The sequence below is a fragment of the Schistocerca cancellata genome, chromosome 7, assembly GCF_023864275.1.
Source record: "Schistocerca cancellata isolate TAMUIC-IGC-003103 chromosome 7, iqSchCanc2.1, whole genome shotgun sequence".
Lineage (NCBI taxonomy): Eukaryota > Metazoa > Arthropoda > Insecta > Orthoptera > Acrididae > Schistocerca > Schistocerca cancellata.
In genome coordinates, this window is record NC_064632.1 from 294,065,499 (window position 1) to 294,093,318 (window position 27,820).

Below are 27,820 nucleotides of genomic sequence, written 5' to 3' on the forward strand. Positions count from 1 at the left end.
AACAAAACGCACACTCACACACACAAAATGTGCGCACTCTCTCTGTAGGGCATTCAATCTATGCATGAATAAGCTGTTATGATGATAGTTCATGTTCTCACACATTATGTTAAACAGTTTGTTTTTCTGGGTTGTGGTAAAGCAGTAGACTACAAATCCAGAGGTCTCAGGTTCAATCCCTAGTCAGTCCTAGGGTTTTTTATCTGTCACTTACTACTTCTTTCCCTGCTGGCAAGTTTTGTTAACGTGAAAAATGCCAAGTTTCGCCGTGAATCGGAATCGAAGTTTAACTGAAGGTCCCCTCATAACTGTCTGGGTAAGTCAGTTCAGAGGTCAGGGGGAGGCAACAGCGCACCACATCCAACAGAACTGTGCCTAGTAAAGCACTCTGGTATTCAAGACAGTCTTTGGACTGATGACAGCTCCTTTTTTTTTTAAGTCTAGAATTGTTGCTTGCTTTATTTTCCACAATAACTAATTTTTTTCATGGTATGTATTTATCGACCATGATTAAAGTATTGTCCATTGTTTGATAAATAATGTTCTCAATTTTATGCTTCTCTCCTGACAGTAGTAATTATTTTCATATGCCTGAATTGCACAGAACATAAACAGTGTGGTGCCCTTAGGATATATTTCCACACTGCATTAGATATATGAATTTTTGTTTTCAGGATTTAAGGCAAATAAACACACAAGTTCATACAGTCTGAACTTGGTAATAAGAAAGTCAGGAAAACACTAAACATCAGCATTTTAATAATTAGTGCACTATTCATTTCCCTCCAATACTTAGTTTGTAGGCTAAAATGAATGTTTACTGAAATTAATATTATTTAATCCAGAAACAAAATCTGGATAACTGATATAGAATTGTGTTGCAACGTGGCACTTATTTTGGCATTGTGGTTTTATATCTTTTCTTTGTACGCAGGCTATGTATGAAAGTGAAGGAGTACTTTTTCTTCTCGATGAAAAGGACACTGTACAAGCTTACGAAGCAGAAGGAAGTGGTACGGAAACAGAATCACAATATGAAAGAGGCATGCGGGCTCTTTCTTCACTTGGGCGTGTTCAGCAAGTGGAAGCTATTGAAGGTAGGGTACCGAGAAGACAAATTCTCAATTGTATAATGTTTTTAGACGTAAGCATCTGTCTGCACCAGTGTCTCCCTCTATCTTTAACTCTCTGTATAGTTAGTCTCTTCCTCTGCTGTATCCTTGAATTTCATTGTGTATAAAGTTGTAGATTTAATAAATTGATATTATGGTAAATTTAAAGTCCCTTTGACATTATTATTGTGACTGTGGTAGTTGAAATTATGAGGCATGAGAACAATTTGCTTTCTCCACAACCTTGTCACTGTCCGGCAGCTTAATCTGCGAACCTGGAAGTCTGAGGGAATTAGTAGTAACTATTAAAAGATAAAGAGAAAGCTTCATTTACTTTTCCTTTCAATTTTCATTAGAGCACTGTAGAGTTCAGATTGGCAGTCTACACTCATATGTGCCCTTTTTGTACGCTAAAACGTAAGAAGCCACTGTAATAATTACTCATATTGTGCTTCCTCAAAATGGCAGCTGAACTTATTACAAGAAACATCTATCTCCTACAAATAATTAACCAGAACTAATCTCTGATAACGTCCACATCTTCGAAGAAAGAAAGGCAATTGCTCAGTCAGTGTTAAATTAATGCCCATCGCTGCCTTGCTAAGGGCAGCGTATTAAAATATATTGTAATAAGATTACTTTTCTTACATTGGAGTCTTGAGATATATTGTAATAAGATTACTTTTCTTATATTGAGAGTCTTGAGATGTTACACAATCATTCATTCATCCATAATAGATTCTGTCAGGAAAGGAACCTTCAGGGATATGAATCCGTTCAAGAAATGTACACTGAAAATCAGGTAATTTGGCAGTAGTGTGTTGAATATGGTCCTGTATACTTAACCTTGAATGCGAGCTCATTGAATAAACAGTCTTCAAAATACAGTATCCTACACAGACAAATGAAAAAGCTAGATAGGATCACGACTTCTTCCAAGGAAAATGTGCTCAGAACCTTATAAAAATACGGTCTATGTGAAAATTATTTTCTTGGCTCTTTCATGGTGCTTGTGTATGCGATATGTGTGTGTGAAAAACATAATTCATGTACAACATCTTTTTGTTGTTAGCAGAAAATACATAAGGGACATTCTGGGACTTAATTTAAATATCCCAGGGAAACTCCTGTACAGCCACAAGGAGCTCGCAACTATTTTCTGAGGATGTCATTGGCAAACACTGTAGCTTGCGAGGGGAAATAAATGCAGAATCAGATTTACTTGAAATGATTTTGGCTCATCTGTTGTCTAGAGGCCAATTGCTTACAGCTGCACAGCAGTTCCCCTTTTTAAAAATATGAGAAGTTCTTAATGTTATTTGAAGCCTTTGTAATGGCAATACAAACCGATATAGCTGAAGTTGATTTTCTATCCAGAGTTGATGTTATAGAATCAGCTGTGCAATGTAAGGAATTGCTTTTAAATTCAGGGGTGTATTCACTAAAATGCAGCTCTCTTGCAGCAGCATTAGTTTGTTTGGCAACACTTGAAAACACTCCCCTATAAAAATTTTAAAAGTTCCTCCATGGCTTCACAGGAGGAATAATTCCAAGTTGCAATGTGAATTGCACTTGCAAAATACTTTTAGGATCAATACTTCTCTGCACTGCCATTTGATTCCCAGAAATTATATAAAACACGAAACTTTATAATCTGGCATTCTGAGGAGAGCTCCTCATCCTTAATAGTCTAAACACAAATTTCAGGCTTACTATACCCCCACCCACTGCTATTCTCTTCTCCCTACTATACACCACTCCAAGTGACTTGTATTGCATTACAAATTCTGCAACTTTTGAACCAATCAGCCAACATTAATAAGAAGAGTTTTATGAAAAAGATATCTAAATGAATTGCTTCTCATAAAACATTACGTTAAAAGTTGTGTCATTTTCGATGTGTTAATAACTGTACCTGAATTAGTCATTTTCTCTGTTATTCAGTCGCAGAGTTTAGCTGACGTAGTAAACATACTTAATTTTAAGGGTTCAGTATTACGTATTTCTCATATTATTTTCATACCATTACATTAACATATATATTCTATTTCTAACCTAAGATATAAGTAATCTTCACCGTTTTGACACCAGGTAAGAATGTGGGAATCGGGAAATTAGTTGACTTAGTTTTACATCCTATGGTGTGCACATTTAAGTGTTTTTAAGTTTGCTTTTGAGGAAATTCCGTCTTACTATCCGATTACATAAACGCCAGTGGAGAAACTCGTCTGGAGTTCTTCATGGCCACTGTAGTTCGGCTGCTGTGCTACCTGCTCTCCTCACTCTGTGGTTTTTACCCCTTTTGGGAGCTACCAGTGCAAATTTGATATAATAGTGCACCTTTCACTTTCTGTACTGGAAACACTCCAGTCCCACTTGTTTCCTCAGTGTGATGGATTACTTGCGTGCTTGTGCGTGTTCTGCCGAGTTGTTGCTTCCATTTTACGCACAGTATTTTGACAACTGACCCATCTGTCATCTTCAGGTGCTGCAAATTTTGCTGTTGTCTGTACTCACTGGCTCATTTCCAACCAGGCTGATTGGAGTCCAGGCAGTGAGCATACATAGCACCAAAATTCAAAGAATCTGAATAAGATGACTGAGTCAGTCGTTGTAATATTTTCTGTAAAATGGGAACACCAACTTGCAGAAGACCCGAAAGTATACGCATAATTGTCCGAGTGTCATTTACACATAGAACCATCCTGTTGTGCAGTGTTTCGAAAGAAATCATCAGCAGTATGTCAACATTCCTCACTGAAAATATTTAATATACTGTAACCCACACTTGGGAGTTCCCCTCTGACCATTTGGAGGATGTCAAAAGTCGTTCAAAGTGACACGGAACACCATTCTCCACACAGAAATTATTCTTGGAAATTTTCAGGCACGCTCAAACCCGATGCAGGTATTCATACTCATAATTGTGCAACAATTGTGGTACTGCTTTCCTTTCTCTATTGCAAATCTAATCTTCTTTCATAGGCCCAGCCAATGATGGCTGTGTAGTGGCCTGGTGATCCCAGGAGTCCTCAAGCTATAGGCTCGTCAGCATCCCTCACTGTTACAATAAAGTCTTAAGCAACCACTGTGAAGTGTGCAAGTGCAATGTTGTGCGTGTCTCGGAGAACATGTGAATTGACTTAAAATTGCCTGGTTCACAAAGACTGTAAAAATCTCACCCTCAAGGTATGCTACATTCTATTAAGATGGATTGCTGTTGAGCCAAAATAGTCGCCAGCAGCCAATTACTGCGGCATCAGTTGTCTCCCAGTTGCGTGAGGTTACCCTGGCCAGTGTAGGTTTGCCTGAGAGGATGTTATTTTACCTAGAGCATTGTGGGAACAAAATGGTTTTTCTGCCGTAAATCAAACTCCTGACAGAAATCATGGATCATCGGAAGTTCTGAAATTGATTGGATTGATGGTACTCCTGAGAAAACACACAATAATTATGATAAAGAAAGTAGCAGCACAAGTTTGCCCTACTGATGGCATCCTACACACTAGTAGTCAGGACAGCTACATCACAAGATGTGTGTAGAAATCTAAAAGCTGATGTCCATTTTAGGTCATTCAGGCATTTCCCCTTTTTAAAAAAATTAATTTAATTCAAGAAACTGGCTATTTGATATCTATATTCTTTCCCATCTGCCTATTCAGACCTGCAAAAGTGTGTATAATGACATGTTATGTTATACTTAGAACAATAATTTGTGACAAGGAAGCCAAGTCTGTGTGCTAGACTCCTCTTCTAATTTTTCATTTATCTGTGCCCTGATGGAGTCTAGCATAAGCTGTGGCATTAATGTATATTTTTGTTAGTATACTAACTTAGGTTGCATGAGTGCCTCATTGTTCCAGTGCTGCTATACAGATTTTATTGAAATTTAGTTCAGAATGTTTGTCAAAATCTATTAATTCCAAGCATAGAGGGGCAATGGTACACACTGCTCTGTTTTGTAGTTTTGTTAATAGTTTGCAAATGGTTTATTGAACAGTAGTGCTAACTTGTTGTCACAGACAGTGAAAATAGAGGGGGGGAGGGAGGCAAGGCTGTAACTATTAGAGGCAAAAAAGAACTGTATAGGAGATTAGACAAGTTATAAAAGCTACATAAGTATCTTATACAGAACCACCATAATGATTTTGCTTTGGTGCAGTAACTAACAGGACACTCACCAGCATAAGCCACATTTATTGACAGTACAATCTACCCTATTAAATAGTACAGTGATATGCGAGAAAATGTAACACATGGGAAATAACCTTTTAAGGTGTAAAAGTTAATACCCCCTTGCATTTTCTCATTTTATGTATGATATATGTACATAAGAAGCATCAAAAGATTTTTCAGGGTCTTGTTTATTATCTAATAAAAACTGCCGATGTAACTGGAATTGATAACTTTCTGGGAAATAGAAACATTTGACTGGAATTTCATACATCATAATCGATGTTATGAAATGCTACACTAGTTACGTATTTCTTCATATGCAGCATGATGCGTTTCGAGAATTTTTTCTCAGTGTCGAGTCCAAATCTGTGCATAAGTATTTTGTGTGGTGTATGTGTTGTTCTGTGTCTCTTGCATTGTAGTCATCTTTCTGAGGTTATCAGGTACTGTACCGCCTCAGTTATCTGGAAAACCACACACACAAAAACAGTCACTCCCATTGTTTGTGTAACGTCACAAAAAATGCATAAGTATGCTGCACTTGACAATGAGAATAAATTCTTCTAACAAGTTTTGCTCAGCATGAATAAAATACATAACTGGCACTGTTTTTAAACTAAAAACATTTGAGCCATGAAAAGTGAATGACAGTGTTAGCTAGCACTACAAGTGGCCAAACACCAAAACACGCTAAATATGGTTTGACAACAATCACGAAACTGTACTTGCGCAGTGGAGACAGTTTGTAAATAGTTGTGATTGGTCATGATATCTTTACTTGAATGAACCTAGTTACTCCCATCAGCCACCATACCAATTAGAGTTTGGCAGCGGCGGGAGATATGGCACAAATTGTTCCAACTTTTACACATTTACCTGTTAAAATCTGCTGAGCAGAGTGCCTGGTGTCAAGAGACTTAACCATGTAATATTTGTAAACGCTATTGGACGGCTAACATCTTGCCAGCGTCATTTTTTTCGTAATGTGTAAATCACTGGAAAGATATTGTGGACATAGGAAATTTGACGGGAACGAAAAAATGCCGTAAACGGTGTGCAAACGTTAATGCCAGGAACCTAAAAGTGAGGTTATACTGTATTTTCAAACTCAATTGGTTTGCTTTATAGTGTTGTATCACGACCTTGCCCATTTCCTAAAAGTACTAGCAATTTGTGTAGTAGGTTGCATAACCCCTTCCATTGTTCTTTCTATTCAATCCTACGTGACCTAGCCCAGTGTGTTTCACTTTGGAACGAACTGCCCGTGTCAGCAGCTCTTGTGTACTCTTTTGCCCTCACACTCCATCCTTGTATTACCTGCAGCAAACATTCCTTCTTTTTTTTTTTTTTTTTTTTTTTTTTTGGGGTGGGGGGGGTGGGGGTTGGAACTCGGTGATTTTGTGATGGATTTGTGCAATTAGCAAATATTCTGGTCAGTAAAATTGGTATACGATATAACTACACTTCCCTGTTTCAGGGTATAATGATATGAAGACATGCCTAAAGGAGTACCTCCGGAAATTTGCTGACAGCAAAAAGGTTGTGCGGGCTGAAGACATTCACGAATTCTTCTCTGGTTTGGAAGCAAGAAAACGACAAAGAACTGTTGCTGTGCCTCCTGCCACTTGCCATTAGTCTGTATTTTCTCCATTTGGATTGTAATCAACTACAAAATTTGTTTTTATGTAAATTTCTACAGTAAAAATAGTATTGTTCAGAACTAACATGTGTGATTGGTTACTGTTTTCAGCATATTAAAATATACTTACTTAGATTCCACATTTAATTTATTCTCTTATTTTTGCCAGTATTGTGGAAGTGGTTTTTGTTTTCTTCTGCCTTTGCAGATGACTGCAGTACCATGACTTTTCCTTTGTTCTTTTATAACTTTTATTGTCATGCATTTCTCAAGGTATCTCATTAAAACAGCCATAAAATTTTGTACAAAATTGTGGAAATATTTATTACACCTTCAAATTACAGTAAATCTGAGCTGTTAGGAGTCTGGTTTTTTGTCATTTGTAACAACTATCTCATTACAGTAATTTCTGCTATGTATTTTATTGACACACGTGGTATCAGTGGAAAAATGAGTTTTTAGGGAAAAAATAATTAAAATTGAAACTTTATTTCATTTTTTGATACTTGGCTTGACTGCTCAGTGAAAGGCACATGCAGTTATCAATTTTATTCTCATATTTTAGAAAATATTGTTACAGAAAATAACTTATATGAAACATACTTTACAATTACAGTATGATGGCTCACCAGATGAGAGCAATTTAGAGTTACCTGTGAAATGCTAAAAAAATTCCACAACTAAAACTTACTCTGAGATAACAGTTTTCAAACTCATGGGGAGAGAATGTTTTCATTAATAGACCACTAACTGATAACTGTGGCATTCCATGTCATTTTGAAAATCACTCCCAAAGTAACTCTTAGGGTAACAGTGTTGGATGTAGCTGTTTAACTTTTGACTTTGTTGACAAACTGGGTGTCTACTGAATAAACTGTAGATTGCATTTGTTCTTCACAATTGTCCTGATAGTCATAGTAAAACTGATTGAGGGAAAAAATAAAGGTGATTAACATATTGTGTTGATACCACCTACTTATGTGTTTACATAAAGGAGATATTCTTGATTCATGGTTTCTTAATTTACTAAATTTATTGTCACTTTTTACATCCTAATAATACAATACCAATAGCAGTTATTTAGGTTTTATTTTTAGGCTACCAGTTTCGACAATACATTGTCATCTTCAGGCCTGTGTAAATTGAGTAACCCTCTTGTTACAGACCACTGCAGTACTGTTAACTGCAGTGGTTTGTAACAAGAGGGTTTCTCAATTTCCACAGGCCTGAAGATGATATAATGTATTGTCGAAAGTGGTAGTGTGAAAATAAAACCTAAATAATGGTTACTGGTATTAGGTTATTGAAATTCGACCAGCCGAAGTCTCACAATCCAGACAGAGGATGGAGTTACACTCATTCTTCACATCTTCCAAAAATCTGATGGATTTGTCTGCAAAACAAACAAAGTAGTCCACAATCGCTGTACATTGATTGCTATTAAACTCTTACATGTAGAAACTAAAATTCTTGCTTGGTGGCACTATACTAGCTTCCAAATGTAATGGCAAAAACAAGGATATTTGAAAGTTATAGCAGCCGCTTTCTACAGAAATATTGCTTCGTTATTAGAAAATATTTGGCACTAGAAGCGTAACTGCTCCATAGTTGAGATTCTAGTATAGCAATTTAACTATTATATTCAAACCCTTTTTATTTGTTTCTTATGTTCAAGGTGATGACTGAACAGGTAGAAAGTTTCAAGTAACTACAGTAGAACTTTCGTAATCTGATCTCAGGTGATCTGTTTAGGCAATTGGCCACTGATAGGTGCAATAGTACGAAGAGTTTTAGAGTGAAATAATTTGTTTCCAACTTAATAAGTGATATTGCACACACATTTAAATTACACATTAGTGACTGTGTTCTTATTACATATTAAAGTGCGTAAAACTAAATTATGGCATCGATTGAATGTAAATGCAATGTAATCCTGAGTGGAGAAACAAATTGCACAAAAGGGTAGACATCTGTGAGTCTCTCTAAAACATTGCATGTGAGATAGGGGTTGGTATAACAGCTGTTAAGACACGAGGGAAAAAAAATAGGAAGACTCTTGAAAGTCATACTGTGAAGGTTGATGAGGAGGAGGACTGAAAATATGCAAGACTTTGAAGAAGCCTAAAAGTGAAATTCTAGACAATGCTTTGTGATGTGGCTTGTCCATTACCTGGACCTATCATTAAAGAAAAGGCACTGTTCTATGAAAAATTGGATCGAGACAATGAAAATGCAAATTTTACAATGAGTGAAAGCTGGCTACATTGATGGAAATGTAATTACTTCCAGCAGGAAGCTATGTGCTGACAAAACAGCTGCTGCCAATGAATTTGTTCCAAAATTTGAAAACTTGGCTAAAGAGTGTAAGCTGATCCTGGATCAAGTGTATAACCTCGGCGAGTCTGACTTAAACTACAAAGTGCCACCTAAAACTATTCCTGCTGCACAAAATAGGTCAGCTGTCTCACTACAATGCCCTAATAAGGTGTGTACAGTTGTTAAACTTTCACTCACATTAACAATATCTTAATGTATGATACAGATGTATTTTGCGGTACAGACACTATTGTATATTACACTTTTGTATAAAACTTTTTAATGTTTTCATGAAAGAATCTATTTCAGTTAACGCTCTGTTTGTTAAAAGATGATCACTATAGCATTCTCTCTTAAGGCGGCCCCACACATTTTGTGAATTTTGATTATGTGTTTTGTGAAAGCATGTGCGTACTTGAGCGTGTGTACCAATAATAGGGAAGCTTGTGCAAGCGTTTGTCAGTGATCTGGTTTGATTTAATTTTTATTTCGTTATGTTAAATTATGTTCTGTACAAGGTTATACTGAATTGTAGATCAAGAGAAAGGACATAATATTACATGGAGAAAGACAGAAGAAAGTCGACAGTACTGTGAGACAGTTTCCATTGCATGAATTTTGAGTTAGGGGATGATCAAGCAATGGAAACCCAGGGTGGAATGTAACAATATTATGAAAAAGAAAGTTGCTACTCACCATGTTGGAGATGCTGAGTCGCAGATAGGCACAACAAAAAGACTGTTCCAAATAAAGCTTTCGGCCCGTAAGGCTTTCGTCAAAAGTAGATGATAGCCACTCGCACAAATCACACACTGCAGTGTATGACATGGTCTTGGTGTGGCTGCAGTTATGGGTGTGAGAGTTGCTTTTGTGTGTGTGTGTGTGTGTGTGTGTGTGTGTGTGTGTGTGTGTGTGTGTGTATTTTTGACGAAGGGCCTATGGGCCAAAAGCTGTATAATGTAATGTAACTAGTGCTTTATTTATGGGGTGAAGATGGCATATGGCCGCGAACCAACAAAGCTTTAACGGCGGAGCTTTGCACAGATACAGTGTAACACTTCTTGCTATTCAATTCTGTATTACAGGAGAGAAGTGAAGTTAAAGGAAACCATGACAACTTGAAATTAATAGCTGATACATTACTCGAACACACTTACATGACACACATTGCTTCAACAAGATGATAATTCCATCGCTTAATCAGATACGCTAGTACAGAGTCTCTCTCTCTCTCTCTCTCTCTCTCTCTCTCTCTCTCTCTCTCTCATACACACACACACACACACAAATCAGAATGGACAAAAGTTATCACATAAGAGATTTAAAATAATCTGACATTACTTTGAACATTTTATGGTACTACAGTCACTGTCAGAAGCTTTTTTTAAAATATTTATCGAATTACCAGGGGATGGCACAAAGTCTTTCACATATCATTGTTGACGTCATCTCTCCTGAACTATGGTAAGTAGAGGGTTCTTAGCCCCACAGTGATTTTTTACCTGACGGTAAGCAATATGTGTAGTACCATGTTTGGTTGAAATTGGCCCAGTGGTTTAGAGGATGGGGGTATCGGTGAGTGCTAGTGCACTGTGTAATAACTATGAGGCATGCCCTACCTGCTCTGTAACTCAGACCCTTCCAAAATAATAATAATAAATTTAACAGTTACATTGCAGACCCATACACATTCCCTGATACACTTACACATGGAATAACCTATCTGAAACCTAAAGATGAAGCAGACACAGCAAACCCAGCTAAATATCGCCCCATAACATGCCTACCAACAATCTGCAAAATATTAACTTCAGTAATTAAACAGAAATTAATGACACATACAACACAGAACAAAATTATGAATGAAGAACAAAAAGGCTGCTGCAAAGGAGCACGAGGATGTAAAGAGCAACTGATAATAGATACAGAGGTGACATATCAAGCTAAAACTAAACAAAGGTCACTACACTACGCATACATTGATTACCAAAAAGCTTTTGATAGTGTACCCCACTCATGGTTACTACAGATATTGGAAATATACAAAATAGATTCTAAATTGATACAGTTCCTAAACATAGTTATGAAAAACTGGAAAACCACACTTAATATCCAAACAAACTCTAATAATATCACATCACAGCCAATACAGATTAAGCATGGAATATACCAAGGAGACTCATTAAGTCCTTTCTGGTTCTGTCTTGCTCTGAACCCACTATCCAACATGCTAAATAATACAAATTATGGATATAATATTACTGGAACATACCCACACAAAATCACACATTTGCTATACACGGATGATCTAAAACTACTGGCAGCAACCAATCAACAACTCAACCAATTACTAAAGGTAACAGAAGTATTCAGCAATGATATAAATATGGCTTTTGGAACAGACAAATGTAAGAAAAATAGCATAGTCAAGGGAAAACACACTAAACAAGAAGATTACATATTGAATAACCACAGTGACTCCATAGAAGCGATGGAAAAAACAGATGCCTATAAATATCTAGGATACAGAAAAAAAATAGGAATAGATAATACAAATATTAAAGAAGAACTAAAAGAAAAATATAGACAAAGACTAACTAAAATACTGAAAACAGAATTGACAGCAAGAAACAAGACAAAAGCTATAAATACTTATGCTATACCAATATTGACCTACTCATTTGGAGTAGTGAAATGGAGTAACACAGACCTAGAAGCACTCAATACACTTACATGTTCACAATGCCACAAATATAGAATACATCACATACATTCAGCAACAGAAAGATTCACATTAAGCAGAAAGGAAGGAGGAAGGAGATTCATCGACATAAAAAACCTACATTATGGACAGGTAGACAATTTAAGAAAATTCTTTATAGAACGAGCAGAAACTAGCAAAATACACAAAGCAATCACTCATATAAATACATCGGCTACACCACTGCAATTTCATAACCACTCCTACAACCCTTTAGATCACATAACATCAACAGATACGAAGAAAGTAAATTGGAAAAAGAAAACACTACCGTATTTACCCGAATCTAAGCCGCACCTGAAAAATGAGACTCGAAACAAAGGAAAAAAATATTTCCCGAATCTAAGCCGCACCTGAAATTTGAGACTCGAAATTCAAGGGGAGATAAAAGTTTTAGGCCGCACCTCCAAATCGAAACAAAGTTGGTCCATTGTAATATGAGACACAATTTAGGTCGAATGAATGACGATACAGCTACAGTAGTTTGGTTCGAGTCGTAAGCTTTACCAGGTAGCCATTGCTATGCGTCAGGCGCTCCGTCCGTATTTATACGGGTACCCTTCCTTTTTCACGTGCTTCGTCTGGTTTGAATCGATTGCTTATTTTGTTTGATCTGATAAGTGCCGTTTTCTCTGTTATAGGTGTTTACGTCACTCTAAGCTGAAAATGCATCACTGTACTGTGTCATGCATTGTTTGTCGCATTCTGATAGTGCGTGTTTACCGCCTGTCGCCGTTCGCGGCATGGGTTGCTTTTGTGCGCGCTACCGCCGCTTACAACTAAAAAGAGGCGAATCGTCTCATTAGCGAAGCAATGTCAAGAGACTGCTGTTTGTTGTTACTTACACTGCTGCTTTCTCTGAGAATGATCAACAAGAACCAAATAATAGGCTGCGTATGATAGAACATGTTCTGAACGAGAGTTAGGTGAAAATTTTTCTCCGTTTGAAAATCATTGCGGCCGCTTCTTTAGTACATCAAATTCTGCACAGAAATTAGAGTCATCTTAGATTTAAAAATCTAGTCAGTTGCCGTGGTTCATTTCTGACTGTATCACTATTAGGCTAAGAATAATACGAATATAAACAGACACGATGAGTGTATTCTTCCGCGTTTGCTGTTGTCTCACTCTAGTTTCGTAGTTTATTAGGCAGACAGGATTTAAATGAGATAGCAACAAACACGGAAGAACACATGGCAAAATGTTTATATTCGTATTATTCTTATGGTGAATGGTGAAGAGAATACTGCTTGTGATTCACATTTCATCAGGTTACTAGTAGCAACCATCTCTTCTCACAGGTACGAAAAAATTCAGAACGTAGAGTTGGCCATATTGAAAAACATCCCAAACAGTCTTGCCAGTCGGATTTTCGTAGTACATTGAAATTCTAATACATTCGAAGATGAACAATACGGAATTTGTATTTACTTCGTTGGATAATGTATGAAAATGCAGTGGTCGAACCTCGGGGCGGAGAAAAAAAAGCTCGTCTTCCACCTTTTTTTTTTTATTTATTTACTGACGCAGAGGTTTTGGCGCCAGTATTTATCTTTGTGCCTACAAAGCATGTCTGTGTAGCGCTACATATATTCGACGGCAGAAGTTAGTTGTGGCGGCACCTACCAACATTTTTCAGAACTTCCGCTTGCTTTGCACTCGATTCTAAGCCGCAGGCGGTTTTTTGGATTACAAAAACTGGAAAAAAAGTGCGGCTTAGATTCGAGTAAATACGGTACATGGCAAGCACCGGTATCATCTAACACAGCCACACATCGATCAAGACGCATCCAACACATGGCTAAGAAAAGGCAATATATACAGTGAGACGGAAGGATTCATGATTGCAATACAGGATCAAACAATAAACACCAGATATTACAGCAAGCATATTATTAAAGATCCCAATACCAGAACAGATAAATGCAGACTTTGCAAACAACAAATAGAAACAGTAGATTACATCACAAGTGGATGTACAATACTAGCAAATACAGAATACCCCAGAAGACATGACAATGTAGCAAAAATAATACATCAACAGCTTGCCTTACAACATAAACTTATAAAACAACACGTTCCCACATACAAGTATGCACCACAAAATGTACTGGAGAATGATGAATACAAATTATACTGGAACAGGACCATTATAACAGATAAAACAACACCACATAACAAACCTGACATCATACTAACCTATAAAAAGAAGAAATTAACACAACTAATCGAAATATCCATACCCAATACAACAAATATACAAAAGAAAACAGGAGAAAAAATTGAAAAATACATCCAACTGGCTGAGGAAGTCAAGAACATGTGGCATCAGGATAAAGTTGACATTATACCAATTATACTATCAACTACAGGAGTCATACCACACAATATCCACCAGTACATCAATGCAATACAGCTACATCCAAACTGATATATACAATTACAGAAATCCGTAATTATTGATACGTGTTCAATTACCCGAAAGTTCCTAAATGCAACATAACATATACCGTAAGTTAAAAGGAAGTGACGCTTGATCAAGGTCCGCGTCACTTTCCATTTTTAACCAGACTTAACGTCTGAGAAAGTAAAGAAATAAATAATAATAATGAAGTGGTTGCAATACATCAACACTTTTGTATGAGATAAATTATTTCAGTTTAATTTCAAGTATCGCGTCCTTTCTTATTCTAGTCACGCGCACACTACAGTTACAGTCACTCCCCCAGTAAGCAATTAATCCTGTGCTTCAAACTTATTATCTTAACCACAATCAGTTTTCTCACATACACATCCGTCCCATTTTCATGATGCCTCTGGCTCAACTGACACTCCTTTGAGACTAAAGTTCTCTAGATGTTAAGCTGTTCCTATTAGAACCATGGACCATCCCCGTCAACATTGCCACTGTGCTATAGCAAAGAAGTGTAAGGTTAGATTTGATCTGTCATGTAGTCGTATAAGAGCAATATCTGTGTCATTACATTCCCCGACTAATTGTTTTTAGAATTTGTGTGAAAATAAATAAAAATCCTCTCAACTACTGTAAAAGAAAATTCTCCTGTAACTGAAAATTTTCGAAAATACTATTGGTGCCCTCCTAGCTTGGTAACCTTTTTTTTTTTTCCAGTATTAAATTTTGCACGCACCACATCAATCTATCCTTTTTATATAAACAAAGGTATATTCAATTTCACAATGTATAGAATTATTTAAGCAGAAAAAGATCAAATTAAAGTTTGCAATGACATTTTGCGTCAGGCAATTTCAAAATTCATGAAATGAAAAATGTTCATGCTGAAAGAAAAATACATAGAAACACATTTCTCAAAATTTTTCGAGTCACGTTTCATTATTCACTTTAACCAAGTAGTCCACCTCAGATATGTATTTAAGTTTTTTTTTTTAAAAAAAAGGAGGTGTTCTATATGACAAATCTAGAAATCAATAAAGTGTACCAAATTTTTCAAGTATGTCACAAAAAGGTTTTTTTGCCCAAAGTCCCCTTTCCTTTGCCTTAAGGTTACCATTGGTTATTGCAATGCTTTTGAAATCTAATAAACACGAATGACACAATTTACATACAGTGGAAACTCGATTATCTGGAGCTCGGTTAATGGATTCACAATTATCCAAATTGTCAACCAGAAGTAAATATCTTTGTAGTCTAGTTCGTGCATGCACAGTGACACTGTGCACTACTGGTACCAACCTGCATATGTAGTAGTAGTAGCTTTATTCATCAATAGATCTCTTTTTACAAGGATATAGGACATGTCAAAGTATTTATAAGTTTATGGTAGATTACAGTAAAAAGGAGAAGGTGAATACAGAGAGAAACTTCTTGCACAAACAGAAACCTAAAGTAAGATGACAATTTTAGATTAGTTTAAAATAAGCTAATTCATATAGGTATATATTTACAGACTCCTAGTTAAACATAATCATTAGATTTACTCCTGGTATACAATACTTTTTTTACAAATAACTTATTAAAATAATGTAATGCCCCACCGTTCACTCATATTTCACTATCAGTCACTGCACACTCTACACACACATTGTTTCATAACACTTCACTTGCTATACACACACACACACACACGCACGTGATCTCTGGGCCATTTTCTGCACCACAACTTCCCATTTGCTATCCTGAAAAACTGAGTCAGCATCCCTCCATAATGAGTGAGATGATGTTGAGCTCAGAAAGAGGAAGAGGTGTTTGTATTGTGCTGTGCATAGTTTGGGGGTAAGTATTTCTAGAAAGGAAAAAAAACATAAAGTGAAGGTGTTACGTGGAATGTTGGATGTTTTATAATCATTATTATTTATTTGTACAACATTTTTTATAAAACCCCTACTCTGTTTTATCCAAGTAATCCTTCAGTTTATAAAGTGTACTGGTATTGCATAACAGGTACTTTTTAAGTAAGTGGATTTTTGCAATTTCTTTCATCTCTTTTGGTCATTTATTGTACAGTTTTATTCCTTGGTAGAAAATGCTGTTTTGAGTTTTATGTTTATTTTTTCTTGGTAAATGTATGTAGAGTCTCTCTCTTGTTGCATGGTCATGGACAGAACTACTTGTGCAGTTATTACCAATCTTATTTTTGATGTGTATAACTGACAGGTAAATGTATTCACGTGGAGCAGTTAAAATCCCCAGTGTTTTGAACAGATCTTTACAATGAGCTCGACTAGTATTTTTGGTTATTATTCTTATGGCTCTTTTCTGGAGTTTGAAAATTGTGTTCATGGTTTGTGCATTTGTTCCCCCAAAAAAAAAGAATGCCATATCTAAGAACCGAGTTTACATATGAATAATATGTAACTGAAAGACACTGCATTTTACACACTGATGATGATAGGATTCTAAGGGCATAACTTGCTGCTATATCATTATTGTTTGAGTTGCTACGCTGCTGCCGTCATGTTGCATCTGTGCTTAAAAATATCCAAGTGCTTAAAGATAAAATAAACATTGAGTCATTAAAAAAAGAGGAAACTGGTCATAAGTTAGCTGACACCTACTTATTCGATAAGCGACATTAAGAAGAATACCGATTAGTTTCTGAAGTACAATAGCAAACTTGATAGTGAAGGCGGGAATAACTATCGAAAAGTGATGAAGAAACCGAAAAATGAACTTTTGGAAGAAGTTTATGAATTGTTGGGTTTTGCAAAAACGGACAACTGGGCAAACAATATGTGGTTCTTTACCCTATGAAATGGCATTATAGTGAAATTGAATAATAGGTGGTGATGAATTGTTTGTGGCAAGTAATGGATGTTTGTACAGATTTAAATCTCGTTGTGGAATTTACAAATTGGAAATGCAAGGTGAAAAAAGTCAGCTGATGCAGCTGCAGCAAATTCTTTTAAAGATGGTTTTTAAAAAGAATTCGACGAAAATGACTATGGCTTGGACTTTGTTTACAACGCTGATGAAACCGGATGGCTTTGGGAATCAGTATGATCATATTTTTAGCATCTTGGTGAGAGAGTTCAGTTGCAGGATATAAAATGTAAAGAATGAGTAACTATATTAGTTTGCGCAAATACTACGGGGACTCATAAAATGCCTTTGCTCCTCATCGGAAAATCCAAAAACCTGAGGCTTAAAAAATATCAGGGTTCCTTTGATTTATAAAAATAAAAAAAGCACATGGATGAACATTCATTGACTAGTATGACATCACTTTTATTCCTGAATTTAAAAAAAAAAAAAACGAAATTGGTAAACAAGGAAAAGTCCTGCTTTTACTCCATAATGCACCAACGCCTCCATTGCTGAACTGTTACAGAGAGAAAACGTAATGTTTACTGCAACATTTTTGCCCCCCTGATGTGACATCCTTGCTACTACCAATGGATCAAAGTGTTGTTGAAACACTAAAATGACATGTATGAAAAACTTTTGTTGACAAAGGTAACGTAGTAGTAGTATTTTTGACATTTTCCAAGGAAATGAATTTAAAGATATGTTACTACATAGTTATAGAGGTACTGGCTTTGACTGAAAGAAAGACTTTGAACAAAGCTGGAAACAGAATACTAAAACGAGAGCACAAAAATTCGAATAACTGATACAGAATAGTCTTTTTGGGGGATATAAATGAGGTAATGACAAACCTACAGATATGCCAGGAACGTGATGATGATATGAAAGTGTCTCACTTGTGACAATAATGACAAAGGTTTTTAGATCATGTCGGATGACGCAATTGTTGAAAATATATTGTAGGCAAACGAACAGCAGGAAACTGAAGATGACGAAACAGAAGAAAACGTGGATGTAGGACCTTGTGCAGAAGTACGTCAAGGCATGAAACTGCTTTGAAAGAGTTCAAAAATCAGAAAGTGATACTGTGAGATTACTAAAATCAAAATCAGTTCATAATGTAGCAGCAATGAAGAGAAAAAAATTATTTACATTGAATGGCAATTACTGAATATTTTAAATAAAATAAAACTACAGTGACTACCCTATCTGACTTTTTCGAAGTATTAACAAAGAGATAGAGGGGCTGGCCAGTACTTACCTCAGCTCAGTACAGCCGATAGATACACATAAAACAGAACCGAAAATTTACATTCCTAGCTTTCGGAACAAATGTTCCTTCATCAGGGAGGAGAGAGGGGAAAGAAAGGGAAGAAGGGAAAGGAGATTCAGTTACTCACAACCCAGGCTATGAAGCAACAGGGAAAGGAAAATAGGGAGGGTAGCAAGGATGGAGGCATGGTTGTCAGAGGAAAGAGGGCTGTGTGTGTGTGTGTGTGTGTGTGTGTGTGTGTGTGTGTGTGTGTGCCTTTTTCCACCCCTATATATCTAATTAGGTTGTGTGGAATTTGGGTAAAAAGTATTTCCACTGTAGTGTAACAAATCGAGTCATGAGGGACATTGTTGATGACATCTTCAAACATGTTAATCCATTGCAGCTCCTTACTATGTCTGTTGTGGCAATATATTGTACATAATCTATTAATCTGCTTTATCACTCATTCGGGCAGATTTGAAGCAGGCCTATATCTCGAAGTAGTCTTTAGCTATCTTCTCTGTCATCTAGATATCAGTGGCTTTCCTTAGTGACTACAACTGTTCATAACATAAAAACTGCTCAATTGCCACCAATAAATAAGTTACTCACCTGCTAGATTTTGGAAGGGGCTCTGGACGGTCCACTGTGGCTGTTTCTTTTTGTGGTTTTGGCAGTGCAGCATCCATAAAACCTTTGTGTTGTACTATAGTAGTTTTCGTTTCTTGTCATACAATGCTGGAAAAAAAAATTAGTACACTCTTTTAGAGGTTTCCAATTCACTCAAGATTTATTGTTGCAACAGTGCATATGGAGTACTTGAAATGCATTTACAGATCGATAGCACAAGCAATTATGGGATAGCAGAGATTGATTCATGGTGAAACATCTGTATTTAGTATGTGATGTAGCCTCCACAGGCAGCAATGCAGGCACTGACTCTGTCATCCAGTCAATCATACAGATGGGGAATACTGTCCTAGGACACATGCCATGCCTGCTCAACCTGTTCACGTAGTTCTGAAAGAGGTGTTGGGTGACAAGTCTTGCAAGTCACTTCTCGTCCCATCCTATCCCACAGATGCACAGTCGGAGACAAGCCGCACCAGGGAAGTTGCTGCACGTCTTGCAGAGCATGCTGAAGTTTCATGAGTGGTGTGTGGGCGAGCCCTATCCTAATTGAAAAAACACATCACCATCCTGTTGCAAGAACAGCAAAAGAACGGGTGTAACAACATGCAGCATGTACCGAGCAGTGGTGAACGAGAGTTGTAGCTTATTGCACCTCATACCATAAGGCCTGGGGTGGGCCAGTGTATCTTGGACAGATGCACTGTCCAAGACAGCCCTCTCCATGTCTATGTTGTACAGGCAAACAACCATCACTTGCATGCAGGCAGAATCTGCCTTCATTGCTGAAGACCTCGGTGCACCATTCCATCTTCCAGGTGTTCCTCTGACAGCAGTAGTCAAACCATGCATGTTGATACTGTGGCATGAGCAGAAGACGGGTTAGAGCTGTGCGTGCCCGTAATCTCGTTGCTAATAGCTGTATACCAACAGTTCGTGTTGACACATCTAGGCTTTTATCTGTGCTGTTGTAGCTGTACGATCTGCCACTGCTACCCTTACCATATGACGATCCTGGTGGGAGTCTGTGCTGCATGGACATCCAGTACCTAGTCCACGAGTGTGAGAATGTTAATGTGACCACTGATACTACCATTGTTGCACAGCTGATGCAGCACATACAACTTGTGTGGCAGCTCCCCAAAGGGACCACCCCTCTACTTGGAAGGCCACAATTTGATTCCTTTCTAACTCGTTCAGTTGGCTGTAGGATGAACAAGTCTGTCTCCATGGCATAGTTGCCTGCTTGCTTCACGATTCCTCTACACTGAGCATTCTGGCTGTGTTTGTTACTTATTAAAGGATTGACATAGATGGTGCTCTGGTAGTTATGCTACTACACTATCCATTGGTGGGCGATGTTGAAACCATTATCAGTACATCTACTATACCCGAGGTGGCATATGTCATAATCAGATCAAAATTGTCATCGCCTCTCCAGGTGTACTATGTTTTGTTTCCAGTTGTATCTCACAACTCTCCAATAATTTCCTTATTCGACTAGCCATATTCAAAACTAACAATCTCATTGAAGCTTTTCCATAAATTTTTTGGACTAAAATGCCTGCAGCTTGTTTCTATACCTTGTTCTGGGATACACACTCTTCATTGCCCTTCATTTGCATTGTTTCTGTAGTACAATACACCATTGTACACAAGGTAATATGTTTTGATTCTATCTTCACTGGGACTGTTGTATTTTCTCTTGATCAGCATTAGCTCTTCATCTTTGTTTTGGTCTGGCCTGACATTTTTTTATTCTTCTTCATACCCCTACACGTGTAATCTCTTTCATAAGACAAATACTAGTTTCCCTTGTCTGAGGTGGTGTTGATTTGTTCTTGAGACCTAAAGGCAAATGTAGTGCATCTGGCACTATTTGTTGCATGTCTGGCACATAGTGAATATCAAAATCAAATTCTTGCAAACATCCACGTCATCAATCCGCTGTGCCAAAGTCAACATGTTAACATAAATGACAAGGTCTTATGATCTGTTGTAACAACTGCTTTTCACTCTGCCAGATAGTACCTGGATGTTATACCTGACTACCAAAGACAACTGTTTTGGTCACTTACTTACCATCTTCTTCCTTTTGATATAAGTGGACCTTAACACCATAATCTGATGCATCAAAAGCTAGGTAGAATGTTTTTGTCTTACCTGGATTGGTCAATATTGGATCATTATGGAGCTTTTGTTTCATTTTCTCAAAATCTGTCATAAATTATACTGTCCAAATGCATTGTTTTTCTTCAATAATCTATCCAGCATCACACTATTTAAAGTTTGTACATCAATGAATACACAGAGGCCTAAAAAATTTCTTAAGTGCTTCCTATTTCTTGGTATCTGAAAATCTCTTATGGCTACCAGCTTTTCTGCATCAGGTTACATCTCTTCCAGCCCAATAATGTGTCATAGGAAAGGTGTCTCCAGTCTTCCAAATTCTGATTTTTGAAACATTGAGTCTTTGACATGCAAGTTAAACTTTTATAATATTTCTTCTAATGTCTGTATGTGTTCCTCCCATGTTTCATGTGCTATCAATATATCGTCTGCATAACTGCTAATTTTTTTCAACAATTCTTATCCTAGCACTTGGTCTAGTGTCCTGATAGAAGCTGATACCAATACATTCAGTCCAAAAGGTATCACTCTGTATTGATAACATCTTCTTTCATATAAAACTTATATAGCCTCGATTCTGGGTCCAGCAGAACTGGACCCAGTTCCTAAATCAAGACTTATAAATATTCTTGCTCCCTCGAATTATTGTGTAAGCTTGTGCTTACTGATCAGTCCCTTCTGATTCAAATATATTGGGGCATTGCCTTGTGTCCAAAGCAAGCCTCACATTTCCATTTCTCTTTTCCACAATGGCTAATGGGCAATTGTACTGCCCTCTCTATTATTCCTGTACTCGCATTTTTGGTAATTCTTATTCTACTACTTTCCTGGCATGTGAAACAGGATACAATGCATTAAAATGTGGTTAAATGAGGCTTTATTTTTATACAATATGGTGTGTTTTTTCTTATTCCAAATCTTTCTCCAAAAACTTCTCTGTACTTTCCAATTACTATGATCAGTATACATGGAAGAAACCTTGTTTCAATCTACTGTTTTGTCATTAAATTCTACTTTTTTCTCCATCCTCCTCATTTCATTTCTGCCATTGTGTCCGTCAACCAAGTGGAGCCTATAGTAACGTTCTCATGCAAATTAGGCATGACTGCAGTGTCCATTCAATATGATTCTCCTTCTGTTTTGAGCTGCAGCATTACCTGACAGTTAATTGTTTTCCCATACTCACCTACAGCTTTTATTTTGGATCCACTGACCAGTGAACTCAGTATTTCATCTCCTGATTTCAGTAATTCGTTACATGCATTGTTTGCTATTGCACACAGCTGGCTTCCTAAGTTGACTAATGATTTAATTATATGCCTGCATATTTTAACATTTATTATAGGAGTGATTACTGGCTTATCTTTCAGTATAACATGTTTTTCTAATAGGTCTTCTTGTTCATCATTTAATTTTTCTGCTTCTATTACATAAATGTTTCTCTCTTCTTTCCAAGTTGTTTGAGGCCCCTCCACATACCTTTCAGGTCGAGTCAATACTGATATTTATTTATTTATTTATTCTTCATAATTCTATTTTTCATAATTACAGCCTATTATCTAAAAAAGGTGATACAAATCACATTCCCTTGGATAGTTATAAGTTATGTATTACTTATTTATTTCTGATACCTATTTTTTTTTTAAAAAAAAAAAAAGAGAGATTAAATAAAAGAACAACTACTTCTACTGTTACAAAACTACATTTAAAACCTTAACCAATTACACAGCTACTAATCTACTACAAACACTACAGAATTTGTTCTCTGTTTGTTCATTTATTTTGGTGCATTTAACTTGTAGATGGTTGTTTCTGCTATTGGATCCGCCCTCATGGTACCCTGGTCAGCATCCATAGTCTGCTGGATTCCTTGGGTGTCAGGCAGCATGTCGGCAGCGTTTCCACTGTAGCGAGTAATTCCACCATCACTGTTACTTCTTAAAGTCCGCACTTCCATGACCACTTGCACCTATGCAATATAGATTCTTGGGACAATATTTCACTCAGTGGTCACCAACCTCAGTCATCTTCTCTCTGTCTGCTGAGTATGTTGTCTAGCCTAGACAGCAGCATGATGACTTATGGGTGAATGCCTTGCAAAATCTTTCTTGACCTTCCTGGATACTATGGCTGAAGTATCATCCAAGATGTGCGAAGTTGACTCACTCCTTAGTGATGCTTTGGGATCCCTTATCCTTAATGCCTGACATCCATTTCCCATTGTATCTTCGTAGAGCATGCAGTCCCACAATGTGTGTTCTGATGTGCCCACACTGCCACAAGTGCAGCTATCATTAATCTGTCTTCTGGCTTTGTATAGATACATGGCATAAGGGCCATGGCCAATCATGTAACGTATCAGTCCACTTGATGAGTTAAGAAATCTCATTTTTAATCTCTCCCTAACGCTAGGGAGAAATCCATATATTCTTCTGCCAGTGTCACAGTTGTAAATGCAATCTTTTATTGCTTATTTTTGAATTGATCTCAGTTCAAGCACACTTGTACTTCCATTTGATTGCCTTTCTTTAACCAGTAAAAGGCTCCCCTTTTCCTAATTTCCAAGTCCAGAGGGCATATTCCTAGAATTAGTTACAAAGCCTCATTTGGGGTAGTGCAGTGGGTGCCCGTTAATCTTAGAAGCATGCCTTGTTGAACTCTTCTCACTATTGAGGCTGACTTCACTATCTGCAATCCATGAGCCCAGACACTCATACCATATCCCACAACTGATGCTAATATAGAATGTTGGTATAATCTGATTGTCTTCAGTAGAAACCAAAATTGTCTATTTGCAATGATTATAGTTTTATTCATTACACTGGTACCTTTCCTGTCTGTTTCCTCTACATGATGTGTGAAGTTAAGATGTTAATCCAGAAATACCCCTAGATATCTTGTTACTGCACTTGTCCTAATCATTCCATCATTTAATTTTATTTTAGGGTTTCTTATTAGGTTCCCTTTCAGCAGGAAGTACATTGTTTTTTGGGGTGCTAGTGACAGTTTAACACTTCGACACCAGCTGTCAAGTTTGTGGAGCATTGCATTACACTTATCTTCTGTAATTCTTTTGGAGTCACCATTTGGAATGAACAGCACATCATCTGCAAATGCTACCAGTTTGCTTATGTTACTGCCATCATGTAAATTCTGTAGTATGGGCTCCAGTGCTACATCCCAAAACTCTGGACCACACACTACTTCCTGCGGACAGACTTTTGTTATTGTCTTTGTTATTTTCTTTCCTGGGCATGTTAAGGAAGCATATCGGCCATGGCAATAATCTCTCAGGCAATTATACAGCAGTTGTGAACACTCCAGATCCTCAAGGCGACCAAAGAAAGATGGGCACCACAGGTTATCGAAAGTACCAGCAGTATCAATGGTCATTGCTAGAGTGTAAGTATAATGAGTCTGGGCATACTCTGGGGTGAGACAAGTTGTGGAGGAGGTCAAAAACTGCCTTCCTGAAATTCTGTGGGATGACCGGTCTTTGCCTACCCTGGGATATGTGGCACCAAACTAGTTTGGTTGTGCCTGTGAAGGTGCACTGCTTGAGCTGGAGGCCCGTTGTGTGTCCAGATAGCAGTTTTAGAAGGTCAGTGTCAGTTGCTTGTGCCTCCATTAGTTGGTCAAAGTCAAGGTGTGCCGATGTGGCAACGAGTCATGAGAGGTAGTCAGCCACTGTGTTTTCTGCTCCCTGTACATAGCAGACGTCCATAGTATATTGTGGAATCAAGTCCAGATGGTGGAATCATTGAGGGGACGTATTGGTTGGTGGGTTTTTAAAAGCGTCAGCCAGAGGGCGATGGTCCATGTAGATAGTAATCAACTGGTTCTCGATGTCGTCTCAGAAGTACTGAACCACCTCGTATATCACTGAAAGCTCACATTTGAAGGCTGTCCACATTTTCTGGGAGTCGGTAAATTTCCACGAGAAAAACCTTAGGGGTTGGGTTGCACCGGGGACTCCCTGTTGTAGCACCACACCAATTGCCTGGTCGCTGGTGTTGGTCGTTATAACCATATGGGCATCCAGTGATGGGAGTGTCAGGGTGGTGGTCTGAGCGAGCTCGTTTTTGATGTTCTCAAACGCTGCTTGCATATCAGAAGTCAAAGTGAGCTTACGTTTGCCTGCCATGTTCTTGCTGCGGAGTGACTCAGTGTTTGCCAGAAGTGTTTCTGCGGCATGGGGGAGGTGTCGTTGGTAAAACCCCTAAAAAACACTGCAACTCTTGATAATCTGTCGGAGGTGGTAGGTTACAGATTTTCGCTGTCTTTTCCGGGCTGGGCGGATGCCTGAAGTGTCAACAAGGTGGCCTATGAATGTAACACATATTTACTGGAGTTGGCATTTGTTCTCGTTGACCACAACAAGATGTCCTGCTAGTTTGTTGAGTACTGCTTGGAGGTGTTTCTCATGAGTTGTTTGTGAGAAGATAATTTCATCATCCAAGTAACAATAGCAAAAGGATGTGGTAAAAAACAAGCCATCATTGAACCATTGCCAAGTCTGGGCTGCATTCTTTAGTCTGAAGGGCATAAAGAGGAATTCAATAGGCTAAATGGTGTAATTATTGCTGTCTTTGGGATGTCCTCTGTGGCCATTTGGATCTGTGAATAAGCTCTTTTGCAGTTGGTCATGCTAATTATCATTTCACCAGTCAGTTCCTGGGAGAACCTTCAAATGTCTGTAAGTTCCTGCACAGGTTCTATGTTTTATTGTTTTCATTCTCACTGTCTGATGGCCTGATAGTGCCCTCATGTAACTGTTCCTCGATCGCACCCTTGGCCGTTTTTAGTCTGTGATAGTTTGCGAGGTGCGAAGCGATGGCGCCATGTCATACCGGTGGGCCAGGGGTAGTATTATTCTGTGTACAGTACCATCACATACGATATTCTTTTTATGGGGCTGCTGTGGAGTAGTACGTGAGGCACATGATCTGCTCATGGAGGCAATATCACTGTTTACACTCAACCCGCTCATGAGATCAATACCACTGTTTTTGCACGGCCTACTCGCAGGAGCATCATCACCAGAAGTAAGAGACACTGGACTGGCCTGTGGTTCTGAAGGCCTGGCAGCATCTCGGACGGGTAGCTCTCATTGTTGCTGGTGTGACGACAACTGTTGCTATGTGATGTGCAGTTGTGCTGTGAGCTCGTAGCAGCAGTTTCAGTAGTGTTCGTTACCTGCTCATGAGCAGGCATTGGTGTGGTGGAAGTCAGTGTACACAATAGTTGTGGTTTTAAGCTCCTCGAACAATGCCTGGCACTTTAGCGTGAAGTCCTGTAATGTTTTGGAGGTGTAAGGGGGAGGTGGCAGAGTCTCGTCTGTCAGTAGGTGTTCACTGTTTACTCCAATGATTGGCATGCGGCTGTCATGATGTAGTAGTAAGGCCCTACCCAGGTCTGTCAGAGGGTTATAATGCCTCAAAAAATGCCCCCAATGCTGGCTCTGTCGTGTCGACCACGAAAAATGTCCATGGGTGAGGGGTGTGGTTCTCCAGTTGAACTGTGATAAAGGCCATGCCTATCAAGGGAACCTCTTAATTGTTCGAGCACATAGTTGTGTAGCGAATGATGTACGTTTCCTCAGTGCCAACCGAGATATCAGTGTGCTAATGTCGGTGCCCATGTCGATTAGGAAGTATGCTCTAAGATGTTTGTTATAGACAAAGAGCTGCACGCCATTGTAATATAGACACGGGGGATATAATGAGTGTTGTCATGTTTTGTAGCGAGGTGGCTTGAAGCAGAGGAATGACCTTACATACCTGTACCAGCCGCTGTGCAAATTTGGGTAGCTGCAGGATGGACGACAGCGGCTTGCGCTGGAACCAAACTGTGTGTGGAAGCAGAAGGGGTGGTGCAGCCAAGCAGGCGCAGCATCCTGGCCGGGTGAGTTGTTGTGATGGTTAGGTGTGGGTCAATGGCTGTGCGTGTATGTGACAGGTAGTTGCTTACATGCACAACAAATTTGGTGCCTGGGTCTGTTGTGGTATCTGATAATCGGTGCCTCGCCGCAGTGGAGCCTTGTGAGACTGTTGAGGGTGCGGTGTGGAAGGGCATGGCTGAAGACAGAGCAGCTCGATGCCTGTCAGTTGGCCGCAGTGGGTGCTGCGTGGTGGTCTCCACGGGTGGAGCCGGTGTGCAGACTGGCTTGGGCTGGCTGTAGATGTAACAGGTGTTGACATCGGTGCTGGAAATGATGCGAGTGTTTATCAAGGCATGATGTTATGTGTGGACAAGCATGCAGCCAGCAAGGCATAACCGTGTTTCCAGCAGTTTGTCCTCTTGCATTAGCATGGCCACCTGTATGTTTTCAGGCAGCTTGAGAAGCCACAGTGACCAGAGTGCATGATCTGGTAAGAGTTTGTGTCGATTTGGAGGTGTAACCTGCGCCACAGCACTGGTGGGGTATCGTGGCCCAGCGACATCTCAGCGATGGCTAGGTGGAGTTGTTGTTCAGGTTAATGCAACAGGCACTGTAGTATGCGCATCTTCACTGCAC

The 27,820-nt window shown here is 38.4% G+C and overlaps 1 protein-coding gene and 1 long non-coding RNA gene across 2 annotated transcripts in view; both read left to right on the forward strand.

Moving 5' to 3' along the window:
- Positions 1-7,067, forward strand: part of LOC126091993 (putative E3 ubiquitin-protein ligase UBR7) — a 72,465-nt gene extending 65,398 nt beyond the window's left edge. Inside the window, exons 7-8 of the mRNA XM_049907364.1 lie at positions 935-1,097; positions 6,766-7,067. Of these exons, the coding sequence (XP_049763321.1) occupies positions 935-1,097; positions 6,766-6,923 (321 nt within the window). The 3' untranslated portion in view covers positions 6,924-7,067. The remainder of the gene's footprint in view (positions 1-934; positions 1,098-6,765) is intronic.
- Positions 7,068-13,144: 6,077 nt separating this feature from the next.
- Positions 13,145-27,820, forward strand: part of LOC126091998 (uncharacterized) — a 52,308-nt gene continuing 37,632 nt past the window's right edge. Inside the window, exon 1 of the long non-coding RNA XR_007521294.1 lies at positions 13,145-13,305. This is a non-coding gene — a long non-coding RNA (uncharacterized LOC126091998). The remainder of the gene's footprint in view (positions 13,306-27,820) is intronic.